Raw genomic sequence first — 23212 nt, 5'->3', positions numbered from 1 at the left:
TATCGTGAACAGCCATGTAGGTCCCTGAGAGTGAATTTTGCTACGCCTGCATTTGTCTGTGGTCCCTGGACGGGGCTAAAAAACACACAACAACAACACGATATCCACAGTGTGCCATGATAAAATCTCACGTAATAAATATCAGAACATGGCAACAATAGAACAAGTTACGCAACCTTTCGCGAACCTGGCTGAAGGCTCTGCTCTAGATGAGGCATTGAGGTTGTTGGCTGTGTCAGAGCAAGGATGCTACCGGAGGACAGAGGACTTGTGCGTCTCTGCGGTGTGGGCCGGGGGGGGGGGGGGGGGGAGAGCGGAGTCAGACGGGCAGCGAACAGGCAGGGCATTGTGGGAGCGTTTGTTTTTGCTCGCCGTATGAGGCGGTGTGCGTGGGGCGTCAGCGGCAAGCCAGTGTCTGACCTCTCTGGCTGTGTTTATGGACAGAGGCAAGCACATCTGGAGGCAGTATGGGGATGGGCTGGGTTCAGCCGCCCGCCAACCGCCGCCCGCCACTGGACCAGGATCCCGCTGCAGAACAAGTGTGGGGTTGTGTTGTGTTTGTGCGTGTGTGTGTGCGTGCGTGCGTGCGCGTGTGAGGAGAGGCAGCTAGAGTGCCTACCCACCGTAACCACGGAAACCCTAACACAACATCATGTGGACAGCAGCAGACATGAGGAGGGTACCAACCACAGGTTCACACATGGCACACACACAGGAGGAGTCATCACTGATGAGGCTGGAATCCCCCTATGATTCACCAATAATAGGCCAATAATAATAATAATAATAATAATAGTCAGTCTATTATTGCCATACAGGACTCATGTCCTGCTGCTTCCCTATAATAAAAATCTGGGAAGTTGGCCTGTACCGGTGTAGTGGATCAGGGTAAAAAGCTGATTTGGGAAACTGGCAGTAGTTGTCTCATCACCTTCCAATAGAACTTAAATTCTCCATGGTTATTTCCCCGATATAACCCGGCACTGGCCCGACCCAGCGAGCGCTGCTATGGCAACAACAAGTCTGCAGGGAGGATCGGAGACTGGCGTCAGACACGGTGAACTGTGAAGGAGCCTGCATGGAAATTTTGATGCTGATTCCAAAGGGCAAATCAAATCCATTTTCACCCTTCTTTCAGTGTTTAGAGTCTGATTTAGACATGGAAACCACCGCACTCACTCAGGAGCTCAATGGACAATAAACCTATGCAGCAGTGTGCCGTAACGTCAATCCAGAGACTGTTTATATTCCATATTCTGTGGAAACACTACACAGGATTATACACTGGAAAATACAGATTTTCAACCCAGCCTTTTTTTTTCTTCTTTTTTTTTTAACTTGAGCTCTTAGTAACCACCTGGTTACGCTGCTGCACCCTTAAATAGAATTTGGGTCAAACTGTTGGTATTTCCTGCTGCCATTGAATCAAATACAATGGAGGATTTGCAGAAAGCAGAATAATAGCTTTACCCATGATATTTAGACCTGTCACGCAACTCCACTAGACCTTGAATTATAGATGTGATGTTGGGCACACTTAAGGTTGTGTGTATACAAGCACTGACATATTGTCAACAGCAACCAGGAAAACAACACAGAAAACAAATTACTTTCAGATTTCAATGGATCTGATAGCTCTTTGTTTAACTCCCCAGACCCTCCAAAAAAAAAAAAAAAAAAAGTAACAAACAAACAAACAAACACATGCCATTAATACAACTGAATGTTTGTTGTGAGTAACCTAGGATGATCCTGGGTGGGGGTTGGGGAGTTCACCTGCAGGTCATATGAGTCACAATGTATATACACACGCATCTCAGCTCAGTTCAACTAAGGGCAACAAGTGGGCCTATGGCGTATTGCCAAAAACAACAACAACAACAACAACAACAACAGACATTGCCTGGACTGTGTGTGTTAGCTTAGTCCCCCGTGTACAGTACTAGGATTACTCTGGAAGTGTACACAGAAAGTGTCTTCATCAGTGACACTGAGGCCCTCTATATGCACTCACACACTGCTAGGCTGGCTGGCTCCCTGCCTGCATTCACGCCTATATAATTCACGAAGCCAGGAAAGAATGTGGGCCATTGCAGGCTCTAATGAGTTGGTTACAGTCACAGACATGGCTCTTTCTCTGTCTCACGGTCACAGGGCAGAGCTGTCAATGTGGTGGGGAATGTAGTTAGAGTTCACAGGACAGCGACAGGACCTCCTGTCCTCTCCACAGCCATGGTCCACATACTGTACTGTACTGTACTGGAAGGACAAGGACACAAAGAAAGGGGACAGACTGTACACACACAGACACATGGGATGGGGAGGATGTACCATTCACAAACAGTGCTCGGTACGGAAGGAGGGAGGGAGGGGGGGGGGGGGGGGGGGGGACATGGAACGATAAGGACCCGGCGCAGTTAGCAACAGTATGGCTAACTACCACACTTCCAAAAAGGTCAACACCGTGGGGAATTCTTTTTTTGCATCAATAATCTCAACAAATCATTTCCCCTATGCTGTGCTTCCTACCGGACTGTAGGAAGTTCCTACCGGACTGTACAGTGTCAACGTACAGTACCAGTCAAACGTTTGGACGCAAACTAGCCAAGAGTGTGCAAAGCTGTCATCAAAGCAAAAGGCGGCTACTTTGAAGAATCTAAAATATAAACCATATTCTGGTTTGTGTAACACTTTTTTGTCTACTACATAATTCCATGTGTGTTCCTTCATAGTTTTGATGTCTTCAATATGAATCTACAATGTAGAAAATAATTTAAAAAAAATATAGAAAAACCATTGAATGAGAAGGTGTTTCCAAACTTTTGACTGGTACTCTATATCTGTCAAATAATCGTAGCGTAAACACCTCTGAAAAGACACTGGCCTTGAGCTGTTATCACAGACAGAGGGGGGGGAGTCCCCATCCGCACATTCCACCGACAGGATCAAAAAGAATGTTGACGATATTTCCTGTTGCTGAACTGTTGCTCTTCTCCTCAGCGGTGGCCTGGTTGCGTGTGAGAGGGGGCCGCCGTCTCCTGTCTGAGGATGTCTCAAATCATCACCCAGTTCTACTTTGATGATGCTAAGTAAAGCATCAATCGTCTCGGCGGTCAAGTGCTCCACAAACCTTCGCTGTCAGCCCATAAATCTGGCGCCCCCCCCCCTCCTCCACTGTCAGGTCTACTCTCATCCTGATCAATGCGCCATCCTCTCAACACTAGTACACAGGAACCATTGTGGCTTGTATTACCATTTGGGTAATTGTATTACCATTTGAGCTTTTTTACAAAGTCATTATCAGTCTAACAATAGATATTATCTTGGCTAATCACGTCTATGACGTGACAGGCGATGGGTAGGATCACACTAACGCGTGAACACACACACGCGCACACACGCACACACACGCAACCCCGTGACTGCATGTGACGGGAGTTTATTTTGACAAACTCCCTGGACGGGGACGGAGGTGAGGGTAGAGGCGAGGGGATCGGAGCGGAGGGGAACATCTTGTGGCCACCTGGGACCCAGGCTGCCACGGGATGTTGACTTTACATAATGGCGGTTGACAAAAAAAAAAACACTGCGCGCCGTCGCCAGGCGAACAAACAAACTGCAGGGCTAAGTCACCACAGCTCTACACACTTACGGTGTGGTCAACAAACATCTGCGAGAAACGCATGGCCCTGCTTGCTGTAACGCGTCGGCCTCCTGCGCCGTGGATATGGTTGTGGTGAGGAGGTGCTTATGATGACCAGACTGACCCTCTGTTGTCATTTGCGTGTATAATAAGTCGAGTCGTGATGTCGTGTCCTTGAGTGCCACGGAAGCCAAGGTCAACTGTTACCGCGACGCTTCCCGAGGAGAGAAACGTTGACACATTACAGATACCCAAACGTGAGGGGAATGAAGTTGATGAACGACGCGGTTCTGGTTCTGAGAGAGCTATCGATCACTCGGAGCCACGGACACACACGCGCGCACATGAAGACACACACTTACACACACATACAGTACTCACCCACTCACTCACTCACACCTCATACTATAGAGGAAGGAAAGAGCTTGCAGCGCAGTCCAGCGCCAAAGGGCAAAACGCTGAACCCTAACAAGGGGCTGCCCAGCAGTCACATTACATAGAAATTACATTAAGACCAAATGGGACATTGAGGAGTAGGACAAATAATTGCTTTAAATGGTCATTTAGATTCAGAGATGGTCACTGTGAGATAAGTGAACCATCATCTTCCACTTAGGAAGATAAAAGCACAGAGGTCTTCACCTCAGATCCCTTCATGGGCTCATATGTGCAACACCAGGGCACAAAATGGCTGCCGATGTCAGTTATTCAGGGTCAGATACGCAGAAGATACGATCAGCACTACTACTGGAGCTTCGTTCCAATATTTTCGAGGAATATGGAGCCATCTTCGTGTCACATGACATTATTTAAACCTGTGCCAAGGTTCTTTGTATGCGCTGGGTAAAACTGTCTGTTTACAGTTTCCACAAAATGCAATTCAAATCCAAATGTAATTCTTGAAAATGAAAAAACTCCAGCATATTTCATTAATCATGGACCGTCAGTTGTGTAATTGTTCTACTTCAAAATCACGTTCTACGACTAAATCATCACCATTGCCAAAATCCACATAAATACTTAAACGGGTCTGCAGGGCTATGGCGTTAGCAGGAGAGAACTAGCAAAGGGGAACGGGTCAGGGCAGGCTGGGCGTGTGGGAGCCGTGGCGTTCAACAGAGCTGAGCATCCCTGTGTGTGATGTGACCTGACGCGGGGGAAAAGCAGCTGTCTCTTCCCATTGCAAGACAGGCAGAGGAGGGCTCTCCTCTTCTCCCAAAACGCTAGCTACTCATTGTTAAGGCTGGCTACTGTACATGACACCCACCCACCCTTAAACAACGATATCACAGATGTAAATATATATAGAATATATAATAATATATGTCATTTAGCTGACGCTTTTATCCAAAGCGACTTACATTGCAGTGAGTGCATACATTTCAGTATATATGGTCCCAGCGGGAATCAAACCCGCAACCTAAGCGTTGTTAGCGCCATGCTCTACCAACTGAGCCACAGAGGACCAGATGTAGGACCCAGTTTCCCAAAATGTGGGAGAATATCAAATAACACTCTTAAAATACTATGCCCAAGTTCAAATAACAATGTCAAAATCCCCAAAGTAAATAAACAGCTAGTTTCACATGGACGTTTACCCCTTGCAGAAGTTACATAATGGGGGTTTAACTCCCAAACACTCACTCTCCTAGCATGCTCAGCTATTTCCACTGTGATCCGGTGTGTGTTGTGTATGTGTGTTATCCCTCGGGGTTTCCGGCCAAAGCCGCTTTTAAGGAAGCCGGTTCACTCCGCCGACATCTTGGCGATGCCGTCTTAGGGAGCTTATTTTGAATAAGGAGACGAAACGCAGGACAAAACCTCCACAAAAACTCCACTTACCGCCCAAAATGATACGGATCAGCAACTTTTCCTTTTTGGTTTTTCAAAATCACTGAAGTGTGTAGAAACGTTTCACGCTCATTTCACGTCATTTGATTGTTAAAACTTAGTATTTATTTATTTATTTGACAAAAAGACACTTTATTTGGCTCGGTCCTAGCCTTCGGTTCTAGTCTTTCACGGGCGTTGCTAGGGAAACGGTGCAAGAAAGACGCCGTCCTAGCAACGCTAGCGTTACTGAATCCTCAGTCACGCTAATCTACAACTGTGTGGTAATCGGTCAGAAATGTATCCCCACGTGGGACTGGCGCCATCTTCCCCATCTCCCGCAAACCCAGTAGTAAATCAAGGGAGCGGAATATCTCTAGTATAACTGTGTACTCTGTCCAGGCCTACCTTGGTGATGAGGGTGCGGTACTCCTCCACCTGGTGGTCGTTGTTATGGCACCCTGCCAGGAGCTGCCACACCTCGCCCCTGAGGGCCTCGGGCACCCCGCTACGCACCAGCGCTGGCAACTGCTTGGGCCGCACCGATAGGTTCAGATGCCTGGGAGGACAGAGGAGAGGGAGGAAAGTCTTAGCCAGCAACCATAATAGAACACACTGTACCCTCTATATAATATACACTCACCGGCCACTTTATTAGGGACACCTGTTCAACTGCTCGTTAACGCTTTTAAGGAAGCCGGTTCACTCCGCCGACATCTTGGCGATGCCGTCTTAGGGAGCTTATTTTGAATAAGGAGACGAAACGCAGGACAAAACCTCCACAAAAACGTTAACGCAAATATCTAATGGTGTGGTGGATATTTTCTTGGCACACTTTGGGCCCCTTAGTACCAATTGAGCATCGTTTAAACGCCACAGCCTACCTGAGTACTGTTGCGGACCATGTCCATCCCTTTATGACCACAGTGTACCCATCTTCTGATGGCTACTTCCAGCAGGACAACACCCCATGTCACAAAGCTCACATCATCTCAAACTGGTTTCTTGAACATGACAATGAGTTCACTGTACTCCAATGGCCTCCACAGTCACCAGATCTCAATTCAATAGAGCACCTTTGGGATGTGGTGGAACGGGAGATTCGCGTCACGGATGTGCAGCCGACAAATCTGCAGCAACGAACCGTTATATTACCGTTTATTATTCCAGAGGCCAGGACCATAGACATTAAATGCCGCCTCCCCAGAGTTCTTTGTCCTCACCCAGGGAACAACTAAAAGGCCAGTGCCAGAGGACCTGAGTGATCTTGAGGGAGCATATATTAAAAGCATGTCTGACAAGTATTCAGGTGCTAGTCCATTGAGTGATTTGAACACCAATAAAAGGATCTTATAATCTATCCTAAAACTGACAGGCAACCAATGAAGGGACTTTAGGACAGGTGACATGTGTGCTCTCCTTCTGGTCTTGGTTAGTACACGTGCTGCTGCATTCTGAATGATCTGTAGCCTATTTATAGCTTTCTTGGGTAGACCAGAAAGGAGAGCAATAGGAAATTTGCGCTAATACTTGGACTTAACTGCATAATTCTCAAGTGGATCTCAAGTTAGGGTTTCACCCTATATGAGTAAGTACTACTGTATGCAAGTGGTAAATAAATTACCCCTTACATACAGTATGGCCTTGTCTCTCTGGGGTGTAACATACCAGTTCAGTTTCAGAGACAAAACATTCATGACTCATTAACCACCATCCGACTGATTCTCTCTCTCTCTCAGCCGAGCTGATTTTGGACCCGTGACTGAGGTTGGGCCAGCTGCAGTGAGCTTGGTCACCGTCGAAAATCCCTCCTCCTCCTGACAGAGCCACTGGCTACGAGGGCACAGAGCCAGATTCAGTGCGTATGAACTATGTCTCTGCGTAATCTGGACTGATCAGGAGGTATGGGGGTCATGATGGTGATGCAGTTGATCTAAAAGGGCAAAATACCTCTTATCTACGAGGTATGATGTTGCCCCGAAGGGAGAACACGGTCAAGCCAGACACAAAGAGACACTCTCTCCCTCTGACTCTTCCCAGAAGCCGCTGGGGTAACGGTACCGGTGCATATGACTAGGGTACGGACGGACGGACGGACAGACAGACATGAGTTGTCCACTTTATCCTGCGTCTTTGTTTATCTCCGGATTTGTTTATTTGCTCAGACTACTTGGTGATGCAACGCGTGACGTTTCTTCCCCAAACAAACAAATACAAAATGAAAACAAGGCATGCTTTGAGTGGGATTGCGAGTCAAACCAGGACTGATCCCCCCCAAAGGGAATGCTTTTAAAAACGACTCCCGAGGCCCTGCATGTTCATCATCATCATCATCACAGCTCTGGGCACATGCAAGGTACACACAGTACACTGCCGATCTCATGACGCCATTCGTTACCGTTCTTTACCAGGTAAAAGAAGGCGCGCTTCCTAAACACACTTTTTGTGTGCTTAAGTCAACACAGCCGTTCTCCAGAGAGACACCCTAGCCAAGGCAAGCCTAGAGATAAAGCGCTTTAGAAAGCTTCTCCCTTGTGTGTCCCCAGTGTTTGTATCATTTTGGAATGCCAATAGACCCCCCCCCCCTCCACCCACCCACCCTCCCTTTTCTGAAGTATGGCTTCAGAGGGAGCGAGAGAGAGGGGGGGGGGGGGGGGGGCTACAGATGTGACCGGCACTTCACAGTTCAGACACAAGCTACTGAGCGCCCCTAATTAAATTCCGGGACTTTTTAATTCAATTCTTCACGAGGTTTTGATTAAGAACAATGAGAGTAATGGGAGCGGGAAATAATCTTAATAAGCTGCCTATCTGGATGTGAACCCCCCCCCCAATCCTCTTTCTTTACATCCCCACATCCACAGATTAAAATATCTCTCATTTCCCCATCCATGAATGAGTTCTGAAATTAGCAGGATGTGTGTGTGTGTGTGTGTGTGTGTGTGTGTGTGTGTGTGTGTGTGCTGGGGCAGGGGGCAATAAAGCTGTTAAAGCATCAACCCTTGTATAGGACAGGCAACCCAGCTGCTACCAAATATTGTTCAGATCAGGAGACCATACGACATACAAGCACAGGCCTGCAGTATGTGTCCTGATTTCACTTGCTTTTATGATTTCATACCTGCAATACCATGGTACGGTAAAGGAACTCTTAACCTCAAGTGAAGGATGTTAAAGAAGCTGTGATTTGGGCCATAACTCAGCTGCAGCGTGGACATCTTTAACTCTCTGAGGGCACTCCATCACCGTGCCAACAGTAAGTCCCCTCATCTCTCTCCCTGACATGCCTGCGCCGACCGATCGACAGGAAAATTAAAAACCCAGGACATCGATCCTTCTCCTGACAGCTCAGCTCTACTGGACCCCCCCCCCCCCTCCCCCAGCCATTGACACACTCACACTGTTCTGATTGCACAGTTGAAATAACAAAATGAAACAAAGTTCAAATAACATCCTCCTCTATTACCTTTGGTAACTTTATGACCTGTTTTTATGCATCACTTTGAATGCTGAACTAATATGAGCAAAGGTAAAAAAAAGGGGGGGGGGGGGCAACATACAGGCTATGACTTACAGTTCCTAGGAGTGCACTGCTTCGACGACAACAGTGAAAGGGGGGGGGGGGGGGCGTGTTGGAAATCAACATGGTCATATACTATAATGATGACTGAGATCTTTCCTCCTCACTCACCACTTGGACAGCAGGTCTCCCCAGGTCTCCAGGATCTTCTCTGCACACTCCTTTGACACGTCTCCCGAGCCGCTCAGCAACGGCTCGTCATTGTCTGTGACACACACGCACACACACGCACACACACACACACACGCACACACACACACACACACATGCATAGATGTTGACATATAGATCCCTAACACCGGGGTCAGGACACATACAACACACACGGACAGAACAGCTGGACTGATAAGACACAAACAAGCCGTGGCGTGCAGAGACTAAAGGCTGGACGACAGACAAACACAGCCAGGGTTGCTGAGGTAGACAGATACACCTACATGTCGTATATCAAGAGTGGCAAAGTACAAACTGTACTGTGAGCCGCTGCTATGGAGAGATAGAGACAGACAGGGAGAGAGAGAGGGTGGCAGATAGACAGAGAGAGAGAGAGAGAGAGAGGGAGAGAGAGAGAGAGAGAGAGGCGCAGGGGAGGACGGGGCGCCCACGCTGGTGGAACGAGCTTCCCAATGCTGTCAGGACTGCAGTCACTACCTATCTTCCGCCATAGACTGAAGACCCATCTCTTCAGGCTACATCTTAACTGTCCTTCCTAAAGACCTTTTCATCCCCACTATCTCCCTGTACAAGTTTCTCTACTGTAAATAAATTAAATGAATAAATAAATAAATAAAAGTAATTCTTCCTTCTTCTAGCATTGTGACTGCCAATAGGCCTGGCCTAGATCTTTTCTCATGATGACTGACGGATAGATGATTCACTTCCTTAGACAAATGTATTTGTTGGTAAGTCGCTTTGGGTAAAGGCGTCTTTTAAATGCCATAAATGTCAAGTGTAAATGACTGCTCACCTTCCTCCTCTTCATCGTCGGGGGGCGATGGCACCATGGATCCGTGGGAGGCCGACGTCAGGATGTTGGGACTGGCCGTGGTCTTCTTCCTCTCCCTCTCCGCCTCGCTCTCCAGACTCAGAACCTCGTACAGCGTGTCTGACATACTCTTCCGTTCCTTTCTCTCCATCTGCAGACAGCCGGGGACACACAGGGGAATGAGAAACACAGAGAAACAGTTACGGAACATAAACAAACAAAAAAAGAAGTGATTTGTGGCCCTCTCACGAGTGGCTAGAGACAGAGAGAGGGGGGCAGATAGACAGGGACGGAGAGACAGTGTGTGAGAGAGAGAGACAGACAGACAGACAGAGAGAGAGAGAGAGAGAGAGAGAGAGCGACAGACAGACAGAGAGAGAGAGACGGAGAGAGAGAGAGAGAGAGCGACAGACAGACAGAGAGAGAGAGAGAGAGAGAGAGACAGGAGAGAAAGAGAGAGAGAGAGAGACGGAGAGACAGTGTGAGAGAGAGAGAGCGACAGAGAGAGAGAGAGACACAGAGAGAGAGAGAGTGTGAGAGAGACACGTTTCAGCTAGCTTCACAAACAGAGAAGTGATTGGTAGAACAACCACCCATCAGGAGGAAGGGTTCTTGGTTTCAGGGACGTATGTATGGTGAAGAAGCTACGGTCAGAAACGCACTAATAAAAAGGAGCTCATCAAGGAGAGTCCTGATGTCTGTCTGACCTGTTTGAGTTTCAGGTAGAAAGTCTCTGTGTAGCTGCGTTTGCTGAAGGGCCAGAAGAGCCTCTCGTTGGGCGGACACACCCGGACTCGGGTCTCCAGCAGAAAGCGCACCGGCTCCTCCACCTCCGTGATGACCAGGTCCACCGCCGTGGTCATGTACATGAACTTATCTGCCAAACACAACACAAACCCTCATCGATATCAAGAGAAACCTAGATATTTAAGCAGTGGAACGACCCTGATCAACCATGGTCATGGATAGGACTCGAACACATCGAACACAACCCTTTATCAACAGACATCACAGACACCACAGACATAAGGTCACGTAAAGGAACTGCAAGGCATAACATGACACTGCTACATAACAGAATGTGGAGTGGTCATATTAGTGTGTGTCTGTCTGTCTGTCTTACCTTTGGGGGTCTCCTCATTGACAGCCTGGAACTGAGGCGTGTTGGGATTCCAGCTCCCTGTGATGATGTAGGACTTTCCGTCTGAGCTCTTCCCCATCGACTCCTACGGAGACATTTACATTTACATTGATGGCATTTAGCAGACGCCTTTATCCAAAGCGACAAATACATTTGTTTAAGTAAGTGAATAATTTATCCAACAGACATCATAAGACAAAGTAATCAATGCTCACACCAGGGGCCGTTGGCAGTCGTAATGCCAGAAGCATTTAATTATTTATTAACAGGAGAGAACTTGTACAGGGGGGAAGTGGGGGGTGAAGAGGTCTCAAGGGTTGGGGTTAGGGTTAGTACAGGGAGGGTAGTGGGGTTGAAGAGGTCTCAAGGGTTGGGGTTAGGGTTAGTACAGGGAGGGTAGTGGGGTTGAAGAGGGCTTAGGAAGGACTGTTAAGAGAGAGAGATGGGTTTTTCAAGAGACGGGTTTTTCAATCTACGGTCCAACATCCGCAATTAACAACGCGTGGCCAATACAGTACACTGTTTCATACCAAGTGGGATTCTAGAGTGGATAATAGGACACAACTCGAGTGAAGGAGTGTACGCCACAGAAGAGTGAGAGAGAGAGGATGTCACCATTGAGGACAGTTACGGCAGATTACGCAGTTAAACAGAGAACAGGGGCGGCAGTTAGAGCTGTTGAGAAGTCTCAATAAGAGAGAGAAGCCTCTCTAGAGTAGGAAACAGCTCGTAAATTCAGCCCAAAAATTCAGAGAGTGACGTACATTTGGTCGTACCGCGAAGAGCTCCTAACTCTGCGAGTATTTAACAGCCCCCAAGAGGAGTCCTAACCGGTTGTGAGTTACTGAGAGATGGCTGCAAGCACAGTACACGCACATTACGGGATATAGAGATGTTTTAAAAACATCTGAAAACACTGAGCTCCTTAAAAGATACCGCTTGGTTCTTTTTTTTTGGGATGGCATCATTTTTGTCAGTCCCCAATCCAAGGGAGGGTATTTAGTGCTCTCCCGAGAAATTAAAATCATTTTTGGCAACTGGGAAAATGCAGCAGTGCAATAACGCCGATTTGGATCCATCACAGACAACCATTAACAGCGCAATAACTCAAACATTAATTAACTACAGCACCAAACATCATCCGAAAGACTATTGATTTCCCCAGCACTCGACACCAAAATGATCCGCAAACAATCTGCCTATGCATATCAATGTAACATAACCCCTAAATCCATAATGGAAAAACATTATAGGGTATAATAACTATTTGATTGTGATACCATCACTATTATTATACCCAAATAAACCATAGCAATTATTTACCCGCAAGTTGAACAAAAGGTGGTATCAAGAAATAAGTCATGAATTATGTTCATTTCTATTATTATTTTAATTGAGAGTGTGTTGTTACGACTCCACTGGATATTCGGTCCTCTGTGGCTCAGTTGGTAGAGCATGGCGCTAACAACACTTAGGTTTGATTCCTGCTGGGACCATATATACTGAAATGTACGCACTCACTGCAATGTAAGTCGCTTTGGATAAAAGCGTCAGCTACATGGCATATATTATTATTATTATATTCAATGCTTGAAACCTGATATATGGGAGAAAACTAAGGAACGTCATCAAAATGTCCCTCGTGGCTTAATTGTAAAATCAAGAAGAAATTCATTTCTCTAAGCGTTGGTCCTCCTCATCGTACAGGTGAGTAAGACGGTTGCTAACACACCCACTGCCTACTCTGAGCTATGAGTTTTTATCATAACTGTGCTTTTAGTATGATTCCTATGAGTAATTCTGCGATTTCCGATAACTATGGACCCAGATGGGACATACAGTATCAGGCAGGGTTAGATAAGTACAGGCAGCAGAGAACAAACAGTACAGACTGATGGCGGTGTCGGGTGAGCAGGTGTAACGTGGAGGAGAACGCAGCAGAGGAGACTAGTACAGGATGACAGCTCAGTCCCCCTACACCCACCAGGTCAAGCAGGTGCATGTCACTGTTCTTCACGTTCTTGCCTGGGCTCAGCAGGAGGCCGAAGCACCTGTGACAGACAGACACACACACACACACACATACAGAGAACAGCACACCTCATTAAAGTAGCAGTTGGAACCAGGTGTAAAGCATCAGACAAAAATCGCACCTCAAATAGCAGAATAGCTGGGTCTCTAAAACAGGGCAGAACATAGCACAGTAACACAAAGCCCTCCAAATCCCATTACTGTAAAAGAACTAAAGAATAACACAAAACCCATGAGGTTGAAGTTCATCAGAAGGTAACGCCAGCTGTTGTTATTGTTATAATGTTATTAACCGTAGAGAATTAGCAAGCTCTGGAAAAAAAAAAAAAAAAGGGGGACATCTACAGCATTACGTTCTCATGTACCAGACTGGGACAGTTAAGCTCGGAAACAGACAGACGTGAAACAGCCGTTGTTTAGCAATTATAACAGAATTATGGCTTGTTATGAATAACAAGGAGGAGACATTCTGACTGAGAAACCTCTGCGGCGGCGGGCTGGGGTCCCACCAGTTCCAGGAGAAAATGTACTGTACTGGAACAACGACGGGTCGGAGTTACCTCTCGATCGCCAGCTCCTTATTGGACGTCTGCTGGACGTAGATGACGATCTTCTTGTCCATTCCCGGACGCAGCTTAAAGCTCTGCTTGTCTTTTGCCACGGCGCTGGAAAACCAAAAACAGAGACGACTTTCACCACCAAGTGATTCGCTTTCGCCGGATTTACAAATAGCGGAGTGAGTGTGTTGGTGTGTTTTGTCTCATTGCCTTGAGAACATAACATGGCACTTACAACACCACATGAAAGGTGTAAATAACGTGATGTAATTGTAAAAGACTCTCTTCAGATATTCTACAAATCAAAAACTATTTAGACACGACGCACGCTGCAAGCATCTGAAGCACGCTGTGAGACACAACAAACTGAAATTATAGGTAGGAATCAAACAAATATTGGGACGGTGACATTGGGTTTAAGAACGATGGTGGAAATATGGGTTCGTCAGTGTCTAAAAATGTCATGAGATTATCAGCAACCGTATTAGGGGATGAACACTGGGGTGACTGCATCGTACAGTATCACAGTTAAAGTCACCTGAAGTCAAAAAGGACTGTTTCAGGGTTTTACAGCATTCCTACAATGGTTTCAAGTGTCACAGTTTGCTGTGTGCTCCAACAGTAGTATCTGTGCTGCTCCTAGTATCTAAGAGGCAGAACATCGTAACGTATCAGTAGCGTGTGAAGGCTGTGTTTAGTTCCCAACATTCCACAAATAATCAACCATGCCTTAATGAGGGGGAAATATGGGCCCGTCTAAAAATACGCCACAGTTGGTTTTTGTTTTCGAATCAACCCGTGTTGTAGTATTTGGCTGTTTGTGAGGGAAAGGAAGTGAATGTTTTTTTTTTCGGTGGGAAACAACAAACCTTGTCAGAGCTTTGGTGGGGAGGGGGATGAGGATGGGGTTAGAGGAGAGAGGAGAGCTAGGCTAGGCTAGGCTAGGCTAACTAGCTGCTCTCCTCCAACTTTCACAACAACCAGAAGCCCAGAGAGTTGATAATGGGGGCTCTGCCTCTGTCCAAAAGCGCCAGCGCTTGCTTTCCATACAGGCTTGTCTGGGGCCGCCCTTTGTGACAGTGTGACCGTCTGAGGACCCGACATCCTTTCTGGCTGATGAGGCAGAGGCTGTCTAATCTCCGGCACAGTGATGAATTCCTGTGAGGATGTGTCGGCCCTGGTAGTGAATAAGCCTCTTTGTGAACTGGAGGGTGTGTGTGTGTGTGTGTGTGGGGGGGGGGGGGGATCAGAGGAGGCTGTGCAGGATGATAAATTAGAGGAAGCATGTGTCTACACTTCTAAGAAAGAAGCCAAAAGAAAAGCCAAAAGAAAATGAACTTGCTATTTTTATAATGTCCTTGTTTATTGAAGGCTATGTCCATTTTTGAGAGTTGGATGTAACAGACCTAAGTACAGCTAATCCTATGAACATGTGGTTGTTGAGAATGAGTTGAATTAAAAATAAATAATAAATATGGAGAACAGTGAGGAGGCTGGCACTGGGAATAGCGGCTCGACGCCACGCTTTCTCTGACGCGCCTTCCCCGCGCCATACCTTACCTAAAGGTCCCCTTCCCATCGTCCTCCTTGATCTCCAGACTGACGGTGAAGGTGAAGACGTCGCTGTCGGGCGTCAGCGCCGGTGGCAGGGATGAGAGGGGCGTCCGCTTGGCTGACCGCCTAAACGCCGTGGCGAAACTGTACAGTATTCTGCTGACCTGCGAAGACCAAAACACACACGCGCGCACACACACACACACACACAGTCGCACGCACGCACACACACACACACACACACACACACACACTGTTAGAGTCACGCAAGATGAGTGACACAGTTCCAGCATTAGTGAGTGTGCTACATTTCCAGCATGTGAGCTGTATTCTTTCATGTGAGGTGACCCACTACAGGCATTTGCCTCCGAGCTCCCACTGCACATCAACTAATGACTCCAACGTTGGCTTGTTGAGTCATCTGCACTCACACGACTTGGCTCTCTCCTTACTTCTCTGGTGTCAGCTCACACACACACACACACAGTGACGCACACACACACACACACACACACACACACACACACACACACAGAGAAACGCACATACAATGAGAAACACACACACATCTGGGGGACTGTAGTGTGAGTGACACAGACACAAACATGTCCCCTACAGAGATCCACAGCACAGGGGGGTTCTGCCTCAACACCCCCCACCAGGCAGAGCTGGGTAGGTGGGGGGTTGGGACCTAAGGGGGGGTGTTGTCTGGAAGGTTGGGAGAGGAGGACCACATCTCTACGGAGGGGAAATCAGGTCACTGCACACACACACACACACACACACACACACACAGAAGAGTAGGAGGAGAATAAGGGGAAGGGGAGCATTGTTACTGTTACGTTGACTTGGGGCCGTACAGGCATAGCGAGCTGACTGACTGGCTGCAGGCTAGACATAAACACAGGACCACTTCAGCGTCTGTACACACAGCGGCCAGAGGGCCGGGCTAGTGACGGGTAAACAGGACACAGGGATAGTTCAAACATCAATGTTTGGGCTTTGTGTGTGGGCACGGTACTGTTTATGGCAGAGAGCTGTCAGAGGGCATGGAGGCCTGGAGGCGTAGGGTTCTACGGAGCAGCTACACGGTAGAGCCTCTTGCTCCCCCTGCAGTTCACCTTATGAACTGCGATTACTATTTGGATGGACAATGTGTGTGATTTAATACGGTTGGTGTGTGGTGATGGGAAGACCTGCGGTGATTTTCAAGGTGATGTTTAAGCTCCTGGTGCTCAGTCTGTCTGTGTGTGTGTGTGTGTGTGTGTGTGTGCGTTCAGTATACCCTATTCCTCACCGCCTCCTGGATCTCGCAGCGGAAGACGTGGATGCGGAAGATCTCGGCATTGTAGTGGCTCTCTGTGAAGGCGAAGCAGTCGCTCTCGGGGGTGCCGTCGTGGCCGCGCACGCAGAACAGGATCTTGTAGATGGGGTAGTTGGCGATCTCTGTGCTCGTCTGGGGGTCCAGCAACCTGCAGTTAAAGCCGAGATGCGAAGTTTGGAGTGTCATACAATTGAAGGCATTTTGGCCTTTAGCAAACAGACAGACAACATGTTTGTAACACACACACACACACACACACACACACACACACACACACACACACACACACACACACACACACACACACACACACACACACACACACACACACACACACACACACACACACACACACACACACACACACACACACACACACACACACACACACACACACACACACACACACACACACACACACACACCAGAAGCTATAAACACACTGTGTATAATAATAATCTGGTGGGTTCACTCTGTATGGAGAGTCTAAATTGTTCTGTCTACACACACGCACGCACGCATGCCACCCGAGATATCTGTGTTAAACGTAGGACCCTGACCTGACGGTGCCCTCGGAGACCCCGGGCACGGAGAGGGTGACGTCCAGAGGGACCTGGCACTGCCCGCGGAGGATGCTCATCATCCTCAGGGCCTCCACCTCGCTGCGGGGGGCGTTGACCGAGGCGCAGCCCAGGTAGGTCAGCTTACTGAACACCACGCTGTCCTCGTCAGGGATGGGCGTGCTGGGGCTGCCCTCCGATGACGACTCGTCTGCTGTGTGTGTGTGTGTGTGGGGGGGGGTGGGGTCACACAAGGACGGGGGAGGGGGGGGGGGGTTAGACAAGCAGGAGAGACTTACAGTATAATGAGTGTATACATTTTGTTTGTTTGGTGTGTACGGTCCCAGAGGGAATCAACCCGAGTGTTGCTAGCGCCATGCTCTACAACTGAGCCACACAGGACCTCCCCTCCCCTCCCCTCCCCTTACAACCTGGAATCCAAACCTGGTTTCATTCTTTTGTGTGTGTATGTCATTGTGACCTGGCTCTGACAGCAAAGTCAACAGTCACAAGGCAGAGGGGAAGCATCCTGAAGTGATGGTAACATCGTACCATATACAGACGGTAACTCACCACGGTACGACCGCTCATTCAGCTCGCTTTCTTGGGCGGTCTGAACGGGCAGCACCATCTCCACTTTGGCCTGGGGGCTAGGGGGTGCGGGGTCCGTCTGGGACGGCGATACAGCCGTGGTGGGGGGACCATGGTCCCCCCCGCCTGCTTGGTCCAGTCCGACCCCGCACACCTGCTCGGCCACAGACGGGTCCATCAGAACATCCTCCAGCTCCCTCTGTAGCTGCTGCTCACTGCCGTTCCCCACGATCTGCCGTCACACACACACACACACGCACACACACACACACACACACACACACACACAGACATGGACACGGAGACATGGACACACAGACATGGACACACACACGTGGTCAAAATACAAGGTTCATTATTTGCTGAAGAATGACCTCTCCTTTAATAACTTATATCCATAGATAATCAACACTATAATCAACACTATATAAACAATCATCAAAGCAGTCTTGCTTGGTCCAATAAAATGCCTTGACCTTTAGGCAAATGGTATACTGCTGCAACATTTCACGTTGATCTGTAGATTTAGTGATTTGCGTATTTAGTGCTGAATTAAGAGGGAGACGGGAGGGACCCGTCAAACCTGAGGTGGTGATTGTGGTGAGTAACCGATTCCTTAATTATGCTTATCAGTGATTAGTAGGTGAATTTAGCACGTGGATTAAAATTCTAATACGTGAATTAAATTCTTGCAGATCACCAGAGGTGGGTCGACAAGTGTCTGGAGACAACTGCTGTACTGGTATACTTACAAACTGTTGGCTATCTGAGACTGGAAAGACAAAGCTGTCAGAGAGCGTCTATGGTCTTGGCCTCTCCCTTAAAGCTAACAGGCTATCTAGGAGAAACACATTAGCCGAACACAATCTCACTGCACGGTGAGAGAAAGGCCAAGCGAAGCCTGCCCCTGACCGTACGGCTGCGATAGCAGGGAGCTGCAGACAGGACTGTTGTTTAATTGGCTCCCACGGGACAGTGAAGGCAGCAAAGCATAGTCCCTGGGCCTCGTGCTGCCTGCGGCAGCGTCCTAACGCCACGGGGCAGCAGGGGGCGCTGTTGAGGGGTAGTTGGAGGCATGGGGTCTGGGGTCAAGGGGCCTGGGACTAGAGTTGACAACTAGGCCTAGGAGCTAACATCCCTGCACCAGGGCCAGCGGCATACATGTCCCGACAGCGTTTTAAACAGGACAAAGCTAACAGGCCATCAGTCATTCAACAGCCAATCAGAGTACACAAAGGAGCATAGAGCACAGACAGTGTCACCACATCATCACAGCACAGAGGGAGAGGAAAGAGAGAGTGAAGGAGAGGACGAGAGAGAGAGAGAGAGAGAGAGAAACTGACCTTAAAGCTGACCCCTTCCTCAGAAATCACCTGCGTAACAAACAAGACGTTTTAGACAAACCCTTTTCTACACAAACCCTCTTCACCTAACTGTGGGGGCTCAGGGGGGACAGAATGGAACAACAACAGGGAGGAAATATCAGGAACCTGAATGACTTTACAACAAACATAGGTGTGTGTGTGTGCAATGTGATGTCTGTTATAACAGTAATGTGTACCGTACAGTAAGCTAGACATATCCTCTGTCTGGACTATATCTAAGCATACAAATTGACCAGCCTGGCTAAGCGCTAGCTGTGGGGCATCACACTCTGCTAGCGCCATCTGCTGGCACATTTAGAGCACTACAGCCTTGGCAGAAGTACAAGGTCCGGAGAGACACAGAACAGTACACCATTGAAGCTGGCGATGTTTTGACGTGTGAGCCAATCACTTATGCAAATCCCAGCACCTGACATGAAATGGAAAGGACGTGACAGTGATGGAGGGGGGAGGGGATGGGGGGGCGTGACGGTGTGTGTGACCACCTATTCCCAACAATGACAGGAAAAACTATTCTTAGACGAAATACAGAGGGAAGGATAACAGCGGGATGGGACTGTGTGGAGTAAGAGTGAAAGTGAGCCTGGGGAGAGAGAGAGAGAGAAATGGATCCCTTAATGGACAATACTGAGAGAGGAAAGGGGGGGGGGAGGGAGGGAGAGAGAGAGAGAGAGAGAGAGAAAGAGAGAGAGAGAGAGCCCTTAATGGACTAAAACCACCACCTAGACCACAGCTGAGAGAGCACCACGGGGTGAATGGCCTTGAGGAGGAGAGTGAGAGTGTGTCTGTGTAACTCGACCCCCCCCCCCCCCCCCCCCTCCCCATAAGAGAGGCACAGGATGGTAGCTTTTTTTTTAGAATTAGAAAATGGTTGAGTGGCTCAAAACCCAGCCGTTGTCCACCCTGGAAACTAGCAACATAGCCACTGCAGGCATGTGCAGAGTTTTGTCAGTGATAGGTTTCATATTTCACAATACACAGTACATGCGTATCGGCAATTATTCACGAGGGCAGAAGATCTCTTCAGACTGCTCATGTGCACGGCAGTCACCCTCCTTAAATGAAGTCTTTTTCGGTCTAACATGCTCCACTCTGTGGCCGGAAAAATATCGTAAGACCCTGGACTTTACACACGTTTTGCACAAATCAATAAGGACACTTTTTTTTGTTCGTTTCCCCAGCATTGAAAATCATCCAGCCCGATCCTTATGTTTCCACACAGACTGCGGACGGAAATGGATGCCGTGTGAACCCTCTGGCTCCTCCTATCTCTGTGACGGCGGTTAGCTGAGGCTCCATCCTGCATCTCTGCCCTCAGCAGAAGCAGCATCCTCTCCTCTCCTCTCCTCTCCTCTTAATGGGAAGATTGAGCTCTGTATTGTGACTGGCCCTGTGAAACAACAGTCTCCCCTTCCACCCCCCCCCCACCCCCACCCCCCAACGTTGAACCCTGCACAGACCCACAAACGGTACGAACAGGATGTGATATCACAGTATTTTTCTCCACAGGACCACACAACAACAGAACAGGCGAATGGCAGGGGGACAAACAAGTGTGTTACAGAGGAGGTAGGCAAGTCAGTGAGGAATGTGTCCAAAAAAAGCTCAAAGCATGGAATGGGATTGGCTAGGACGGCATGAGAGTGAGTGTGTTGGCAGCAGGGGATGTTTTTCAAGGGGAGGGGGGAAATCGTTTTAGTCAAGTGGGCGGGTTATGACGCTAGCATTCCAAAAACTACTGATTGAACGCTACTGGTCGGAAAAGGGCAGACATGTCTGCTCCTAATAGGATGTTCTTACCTGTCCATCAGCCCACTGATTGAGGCTTTGACATACAGGTAAGTTGCCTGTGTGTACTAAGCGATAGGCTGCTGCTACTACTACTACTACTGCTATTACTACTACTACTACTACTTTTACTGCTACTACTACTACTTTTACTGCTTCTACTACTACTACTACTACTACTACTCCTACTACTCCAGTGGTTATCCATATCAACCCAGTCAGAGCTCTGTCCACTCAGGCACTCATCTTACCTTCAGTCCCGTCTTTTCGTCATCGCTACCGTTATTAGTGGAGGAGGGCGTCTCGTCCCCCAGCCGGGACACCAGCACAAAGTCCTCACTGTTCAGCGTGGACACTGAGTCGGAAGACACGCTAATTTTCCCGACCGAAGCCTTGTCATCCATGACTGCTAAACCAAGCCAGGCTCATGAATGAGGGGGAATGAGTAAAATCACCTAGGAAAAAAAGAAAGGAATACAAACAAACAAACAAACAAACAAACAAACAAAAAAAGAAAAGTCATGGTGAAATGAAATCGTGAATAAGCATTTAAACCCAGATACGTTTCAGTAGAAAGGGTAGGCTAGTTTTGGGACATGTTCACAGCTGTCTAGCGTGTGCCTCTGGAGGACTTCTCTCATACAGGTAACGGCATAGGAGGCAGAGTTTGCAATGGTGCAGTTACATATAAGAACCTGCGGAGGGCGACAGTGTGCAGGTGCTGTTGACAGACGAGGAAAGGGCATTGAGTTTGAGAGAGAGAGAGACAGAGAGAGAGAGAGAGAGAGGAGGGGGACGCAAGAGGGGAAGAAGTGGAAGAGTAGAGACAGAATGAGTGAAGAGAAAAGGGAAAACGAGAGAGAGAGAGAGAGAGAGAGAGAGAGAGAGAGACTGAGACGGAGACGGAGTAAACGAACGAGAGACAGAAAAACAAGCTAGAGGAGAAGAAGAGAAGAAGAGAAGAAGAGGATTGACCTGTTTCAAGTAGAATAACGCCGTTCATCTGCATCAGAGTACGGTGGTGCAATGTAGGCTAAAAGCCATGGTGAAGCATGGACTCAGAGAAGGAGAACAGGCCAATGTGTGACTGTGAATGGGATGTGAGTGGGAGCCGGGGCCTGGGAGAATGTGCACTCCCATTACACATCCACGGTCCAATGCAAAAACACCATTCATCTCCATGGCGATATTCAAAAGTGAACCCAAATGACTGACTGACTTGACTCTTTTGAAACGGGTTACTGGCTCTCCCCCCAAAATGTCTGAACGCTATCGTGCGATTCTGGAAGCGGAAATATACGCAAGTCACAAAGTTTCTTGGTGAGCACGAGCTTACTTCAGAGCTGTTCCCTGATGAACCACCATTTTGATTCCGCAGAGTCTAGAAAACAATAAAAGGCTCTGTGTAACGTTTGACACGAGCCTTTTTCTCACGCAGGGCTAACATGGCTGACTACTCTTACAGGAAGAGCCGCGAGGGAGGAGGAGGGAAGGACAGAGATATGCCAGGTCCTTACAGGAAGAGAGAGAGGGGGGGGGGGAGGGGGGGAGAGAGAGAGGGGGGGGGGGGGGGGGAGAGAGAGAGAGGGAGCAAGAGATATAGAGAGAGAGAGAGAGAGGGAGAGCGAGAGAGAGAGAGAGAGAGAGAGAGAGAGAGAGACAGAGAAGGGAAGGTGCCAGTGTGTAACAGGAAGAAAAGAGCAACAGGCAGTTTTGGCAGCGGGTCAAAACCATAGAGGCTATTTTTGGATCCTTCCCCCTCCCAACAATGGAGGAATAAGAGGAACAAACATGGAAGCACACAAAGGCCCCACGGTTGTTCCACATAGAATGACTGAAATATTTGTCGATTTCAATCACCTTTTCAACTAGGCTTTTCTTTTGTATATGACACAGTTGCTAACCTAGGAACAGCTAGGCCTATGCTATGCTAAACAACAGTAAGCCTACTACCCCTTCAGTGAAAACAGGCTAGCTCAGCTACTCAAGTCAGTAGTTAGTACACACTTGTCCAAACCAGACTACTGATATGTCTTTAAGATAAAGCCCATGATTCCATGTGTGGTGTTGTTTTTCCGCTTTGTTGCGGAAACGTGCAGGCTTGCAGAGTCGAGTGACGGGTTTTGTGGGTGTGAGGGATGACGTCTGGCAGGAGCCTACGGTGGGAAACACACAGACAAACCACCCTGCCTTCTGTTTCAGCACTCCTGTATGGGTCTGATTACTATCTGACCTCTGGGTGT

The 23212-nt window shown here is 48.2% G+C and overlaps 1 protein-coding gene across 4 annotated transcripts in view; it reads right to left on the bottom strand.

Annotated features, from left to right (window-relative positions):
* Window positions 1-23212, bottom strand: part of rabgap1 (RAB GTPase activating protein 1) — a 56147-nt gene that overhangs the window by 28707 nt on the left and 4228 nt on the right. The window contains exons 2-14 of one of the 4 annotated variants that reach the window (XM_083669382.1): window positions 21221-21424; window positions 19140-19169; window positions 17779-18028; window positions 17206-17419; window positions 16607-16793; window positions 15328-15485; window positions 13771-13875; window positions 13164-13230; window positions 11162-11264; window positions 10746-10915; window positions 10021-10189; window positions 9165-9258; window positions 5882-6032 (exon numbers count right to left, since the gene is read on the bottom strand). In XM_083669382.1, the coding sequence (XP_083525508.1) occupies window positions 5882-6032; window positions 9165-9258; window positions 10021-10189; window positions 10746-10915; window positions 11162-11264; window positions 13164-13230; window positions 13771-13875; window positions 15328-15485; window positions 16607-16793; window positions 17206-17419; window positions 17779-18028; window positions 19140-19169; window positions 21221-21373 (1851 nt within the window). In that variant the 5' untranslated portion in view covers window positions 21374-21424. The remainder of the gene's footprint in view (window positions 1-5881; window positions 6033-9164; window positions 9259-10020; window positions 10190-10745; window positions 10916-11161; window positions 11265-13163; window positions 13231-13770; window positions 13876-15327; window positions 15486-16606; window positions 16794-17205; window positions 17420-17778; window positions 18029-19139; window positions 19170-21220; window positions 21425-23212) is intronic. The other 3 variants (XM_083669383.1, XM_083669384.1, XM_083669385.1) reach the window with 3 other exon arrangements.

This window comes from Argentina silus (assembly GCF_951799395.1).
Source record: "Argentina silus genome assembly, chromosome: 5".
In the NCBI taxonomy this organism is placed as follows: domain Eukaryota; kingdom Metazoa; phylum Chordata; class Actinopteri; order Argentiniformes; family Argentinidae; genus Argentina; species Argentina silus.
The sequence above is the reverse complement of the archived record's forward strand: the minus strand, read 5'-3'. Positions and strand labels throughout refer to the sequence as shown.